This window comes from Lontra canadensis, unplaced genomic scaffold, assembly GCF_010015895.1.
Source record: "Lontra canadensis isolate GAN:19392208 unplaced genomic scaffold, GSC_riverotter_1.0 scaffold63, whole genome shotgun sequence".
Classification (NCBI taxonomy): domain Eukaryota; kingdom Metazoa; phylum Chordata; class Mammalia; order Carnivora; family Mustelidae; genus Lontra; species Lontra canadensis.
The window spans coordinates 7,257,386-7,263,425 of record NW_022631057.1 but is presented as its reverse complement, the minus strand read 5'-3'; the positions used below and the strand labels follow the sequence as shown (position 1 = coordinate 7,263,425).

Sequence of the window (6,040 nt, the reverse complement as noted above, 5' to 3'; positions counted from 1 at the left end):
AGTCCTCAGTTTCCCCCACCTCTTCTACCAGGCTCTTTCTCTGCAGCCCCCAAGCCACGCTGCATTACGGTCCCGCGTAATCCCGCCCCTTGGGTTCCACCTCCTGAGCGTCCTCCCCCAGAAGCCCTCATCCACGTCCATCTCCGTCAGTGCAGCCCACCAATCACGCCTGCTCGCCTGGAAGCCTCTTTCTGCAGGGGATCCAAATCCCCACCCCTCGAGCTCCGGGCCTCCCCTCCGCCCAACCGCCCCAGTGATTGACAGGCAGGCCGGGCGGAAGCTGTGGCGCAGGCGCCCTGGCTCCACAGAGCTCCCCTCTGGCTGGGTTGAGGAGTTCCCAGCAGACACCGCGCCGCGGCTGCGCAGTACAAGGGAGGCTTTTAATTCCATTGTGGAGAGGACGGCGTTATTTTTATTAACTGGAGGCGACGGCGGCTGCGGCGGCGGCGGTACCCGTAAGTGTTGCCGGTGGGCCGGAGAGGGAGAGAGCGAGGCCTAGGGAAGAGTCACAGGACCTTGCGTACCGGTGCCGGAGGCAACAGGGCTGGGAATTAGTGCTGGGCGCGTTGCGGTCTGGGCGGCGGCGCGGCGGGGTCCTGGGCGCTGCGGTGGTCCCGGCCCGGGGCCCGGTTCCACCCCCTTTCCTCCCTCTTCCCTCTTCCTCCTCCTCTCCTCAGCCAGGCCTCCTCCGGGGTATGAAAATCGGCAGTGGGTTCCTGAGTGGCGGCGGTGGTACCGGCAGTAGCGGTGGTAGCGGCTCCGGCGGCGGTGGTAGTAGCGGCGGCGGCAGCGGCAGCAGCAGCAGGAGGGCAGAGATGGAACCCACCTTTCCCCAGGGTATGGTTATGTTCAACCACCGGCTTCCCCCGGTCACCAGCTTCACCCGGCCGGCGGGGTCGGCCGCCCCTCCCCCGCAGTGCGTGTTATCCTCCTCTACCTCCGCAGCCCCGGCCGCTGAGCCCCCCCCTCCGCCAGCCCCGGACATGACTTTCAAGAAGGAGCCGGCGGCGTCAGCCGCGGCCTTCCCCTCGCAGAGGACCTCCTGGGGATTCTTGCAGTCTTTGGTCAGCATCAAACAGGAGAAACCCGCAGATCCTGAGGAGCAGCAGTCCCACCACCACCATCACCACCACCACTATGGGGGGCTGTTCGCTGGGGCTGAAGAGAGATCTCCAGGCCTAGGAGGTGGGGATGGGGGGAGCCACGGCGTCATCCAGGACCTCAGTATTCTCCACCAGCATGCCCAGCAGCAACCAGCCCAGCACCACCGCGACGTATTGCTCAGCAGCAGTAGCAGGACTGATGACCACCATGGCAATGAGGAGCCAAAGCAGGACACTAATGTCAAAAAGGCAAAGAGGCCAAAGCCAGAATCTCAGGGAATCAAAGCCAAGAGGAAGCCAAGTGCATCTTCCAAACCTTCTTTGGTTGGAGATGGAGAAGGTGCCATCCTCTCCCCAAGTCAGAAACCTCATATCTGTGATCACTGTAGTGCTGCTTTCAGAAGCTCCTATCATTTGCGGAGACATGTCCTCATTCATACTGGAGAAAGACCTTTCCAGTGCAGCCAGTGTAGTATGGGTTTCATTCAGAAATACCTACTGCAGAGACATGAGAAAATTCATAGTAGAGAGAAGCCATTTGGATGTGATCAGTGCAGCATGAAGTTTATTCAGAAGTATCATATGGAGAGACACAAGAGGACACATAGTGGAGAAAAGCCATATAAATGTGACACTTGCCAACAGTATTTTTCAAGGACTGATAGACTGTTGAAGCACAGGCGCACATGTGGTGAAGCCATAGCTAAAGGAGCCGCTAGTGCAGAACCTGGGTCATCAACCCATAACAGTATGGGTAATCTGGCTGTGTTGTCTCAGGGAAATACAAGTTCTTCAAGGAGAAAAACGAAGTCAAAAAGCATAGCTGTTGAAAATAAGGAACATAAGACTGGTAAAACAAATGAATCACAAATTTCTAATAATATAAACATGCAGAGTTACTCAGTAGAAATGCCTACTGTGTCTTCCAGTGGAGGCATAATTGGCACTGGTATTGATGAACTACAGAAAAGGGTGCCAAAATTGATCTTTAAAAAAGGAAGCAGAAAGAATACAGATAAAAACTACCTTAATTTTGTGTCACCATTACCAGACATAGTTGGACAGAAGTCCTTGTCTGGGAAACCAAGTGGCTCACTTGGCATAGTATCGAATAATAGTGTGGAGACCATTAGTCTTCTCCAAAGTACGAGTGGCAAACAAGGTCAAATAAGTAGTAATTATGATGATGCCATGCAGTTTTCAAAGAAAAGAAGATATTTACCAACTGCCAGCAGCAACAGTGCCTTTTCTATAAACGTGGGACACATGGTCTCCCAACAGTCCGTCATTCAGTCTGCAGGTGTCAGTGTTTTGGACAATGAGACCCCATTGTCCCTTATTGACTCCTCAGCTCTTAATGCTGAAATTAAGTCTTGTCATGACAAGTCTGGAATTCCTGATGAGGTTTTACAAAGTATTTTGGATCAATACTCCAACAAATCAGAAAGCCAGAAAGAGGATCCTTTCAATATAACGGAACCACGAGTGGATTTACACACCTCAGGAGAACACTCAGAATTGGTTCAAGAAGAAAATTTGAGCCCAGGCACCCAAACACCTTCGAATGATAAGGCAAGCATGTTGCAAGAATACTCCAAATACCTCCAACAGGCTTTTGAAAAATCCACTAATGCAGGTTTTACTCTTGGACACGGTTTCCAGTTTGTCAGTTTGTCTTCACCTCTCCACAACCACACTTTATTTCCAGAAAAACAGATATACACTACATCTCCTTTGGAGTGTGGTTTCGGCCAATCTGTTACCTCAGTGTTGCCATCTTCATTGCCAAAGCCTCCTTTTGGGATGTTGTTTGGATCTCAACCAGGTCTTTATTTATCTGCTTTGGATGCTACACATCAGCAGTTGACACCTTCCCAGGAGCTGGATGATCTGATAGATTCTCAGAAGAATTTAGAGACTTCATCAGCCTTCCAGTCCTCATCTCAGAAATTGACTAGCCAGAAGGAACAACAGAAAAATTTAGAGTCCTCAACAAGCTTTCAGATTCCATCTCAGGAGTTAGCTAGCCAGATAGATCCTCAGAAAGACATAGAGCCTAGAACAACGTACCAGATTGAGAACTTTGCACAAGCGTTTGGTTCTCAGTTTAAGTCGGGCAGCAGGGTGCCAATGACCTTCATCACTAACTCTAATGGAGAAGTGGACCATAGAGTAAGGACTTCAGTGTCAGATTTCTCAGGGTATACAAATATGATGTCTGATGTAAGTGAGCCATGTAGTACAAGAGTAAAGACACCCACCAGCCAAAGTTACAGGTAAGGTCCCAAAAGTGACCAGGCTGGAGGTCTAATGTAATTTTGTTTTATTTTGAGAACACTGCCATTGGAATGTTTCTACACGATCCTATTAAGAATAATGTAATGCCCTTTCAATGCAACTTTTCATATTTAGTTTATTTTGTTAGCGTGATTTTAGCTCTGTTTGTATTATGATTTTTAATCAAAATCAATAGATTAAAAATAGTTTGACATTCAAAGTGACAATGTTTAGCAATCAAATTTACATGTATAGATCGTCAGGGAATAGCCCAAAAGTTTTAAATGCAAAAAAAAAACAAAAAAAAAACAAACAAAAAAAAAAAAAAAAAAAAAACAAAAAAAACCCCAAAAAACAAAAAAACCCTACAAAAAAAAAACAAAACAAAACAAAAAATACACAAAAAAAACTTTGTTGCTAGGATTAAGGTTATTCTAATTGCTTTACTCTCAGGAAAGTGTAATAACGCATGGGAATTCTGTACGTTATCACTGTAATGGAATATCCAATTTACAGATAGTATGATATACATTTCATCATTTAAGTAAGGGATCGAAAACATTTCAAATTGCTCTATCTGGGCTGATAAACATTTCATCATTTTTAAGTAAGGGATCGAAAACATTTCAAATTGCTGTCTCCATCTAGGCTGATCCAAAATTCTGAGATGTTGGCTACCTATATTTTGTTGCAGCTTTTAAATGTACTCTGAACTTCCAAACCGTTCATTCCAGCCTGGTAGAACAAATATTCTTGGATCTTTGATCAAAGCCTGGAATGATAGCTTTAATAAAAGAAGAAAAAAAAAATAGCACCCTCTCCTTATCCCAACTGTAACAAGGCTGTAGTTCCATTAGAAGTTAATGATATCTGGCAGTGTTGATGACTGAGTGGTTCGTTGGTACCAGTATTAGAACCCAAGTTGGAATTACATAATTCTTTGAAATTTGGGGTATGCGTTATTTATTATACATGGCTTAAAACATTGTTCTCTTGTCTGTGTTATTACATGTCACCCACACTTCTGTTTTTTTGTTCTTGTTCTTGACCTACCCTCTTTCTTAGAGTTCTGAGCCTGCCTTGTTTCCTCTTCTATCTGGACAGTTTCAATTTTAGAATGATTTACATTCCATTAGGTAATTCATTAGGCATTTTATATGCCTTATGGCATTCAAATACTAAACAATGGGATAAATAACCCCCACGTACCTTTTTAAAAAAATAAAACACATACAGATTTCCATGTATAATAAAGCCCCACATACTCTGAGCTATAGATATTACTAAGGTTGTAATTCCAACCAGTGATGTTTTTTTTCTAATGTGAGGGGTAAGAGTGTCTGCATTTAGTAATGACATCAGAACCTCTTTGTGTAATTGCAGCCTTTAATGTACATTTTAAAAGGGTGCATTAGTCAGTATTGTACAGGGGTCTTGTAAAGTCATCAAAACTTGCTATGAACGCTAATTGCCATTTGAAGCTACTGATAAGACAGTAGCTCTGCTCTAAACCACTTTTTAGCAATTGTATTTTTTTCCTGATTATATTTTTTAATGTACTTTGATGTTTATGCTGATGAGTTTTTTATGTACTTTCGGTGATGTTTCAGTCTTATGTACTCTTCTGACGTCAGAAAAGTACCACTGGTTGTTTGCAGTCTTATTGTGTAATCAGCCTACCACAGGCTTCCATGTATAATAAAGTAATTAATATTGTGCAAGTGTAAAACACTTCTGTTATGAAAGCAGTGTTTGGAAAATAAGAAATTATTAAAAATGGTTACAAAATATTAGTTAATTTCCTTTCCCCACTTTCCTCCCTTAAGTCTGCTTACCAGCTAAAGGTCACTGATTTGTCATTGCAAGATTCTTAGAAAATGTGTTTAATCCTTTTAAATACACTCAATACTAAAAAGTCTGTATTTCTTATTTTGGTAAGTGCGGTAAGTTCTATTGGGTACAGAGTACAAGCTGTAATCAAAGGATGGAGAGGACCTTTACCACTGTATCTCTTAAGCTGTATGATTTTTCTCCAGTGTTTGTTTTATACAGGTTTTGAATTTCTTTAACTTTTATTGTGTGTACTGAATACTGCATATGTATTATTCTGATTGTTTGCTCTAGTTTACTACCAATAAAAGACCTGTTAATCACAAAATTGAAGAAAGGAGATATCACTTAATATCCAGTAACATTTTTCAGGGTTTTTTTTTTTTTTTTTTTTAGTGACGACATTTTCTAAAATAATTCACATCAGTGTTACAAAACTGCATTTTAGGGACTTGTATTTTTATTGTGGGGTGTTTTTCTTTTTTTTGAGCTCAAGTATTTTCATATTTCTAGGTTTATTTTACGTGAAAACTGGGTGACTATTTTCTGTGTTTGAGGTGTACTATATATATATGGAAGTGTAGAAATTGAATATTATGTAAATCAGAACATGTTTTGTTGAAATGGGTTTACCTATCCTAAATATTATACCAGAGAGAATATTTATTGAGACCTCATTTAAAATCAGATTCCAGTATCTTTTGGTTCTAGATGAATCCTTTTTGTCTCAAGAAGGTTGTAATAAGATAACAGTATGACACAAAAAAACGGCCTTGAGCATTTCTAGTAGGAATTAAAAAGTATTAGTCATAGTTTAACCATTTTTTAAA

The 6,040-nt window shown here is 42.5% G+C and overlaps 1 protein-coding gene across 2 annotated transcripts; it reads left to right on the top strand.

Annotated features, from left to right (window-relative positions):
- Positions 1 to 396: 396 nt before the first annotated feature.
- Positions 397 to 3,684, top strand: ZNF281 (zinc finger protein 281). 2 transcript variants are annotated; one of them, XM_032878211.1, is made up of 2 exons: positions 397 to 455; positions 682 to 3,684. In XM_032878211.1, the coding sequence occupies exon 2, from the start codon at positions 696 to 698 to the stop codon at positions 3,381 to 3,383; it is 2,688 nt and encodes an 895-aa protein (XP_032734102.1). In that variant the 5' UTR covers positions 397 to 455; positions 682 to 695; the 3' UTR covers positions 3,384 to 3,684. The 2 variants fall into 2 exon arrangements, with proteins under 2 accessions (XP_032734102.1, XP_032734101.1); XM_032878210.1 differs by having other exon boundaries at positions 398 to 455; positions 678 to 3,684.
- The last annotated feature ends 2,356 nt before the right edge of the window (positions 3,685 to 6,040 follow it).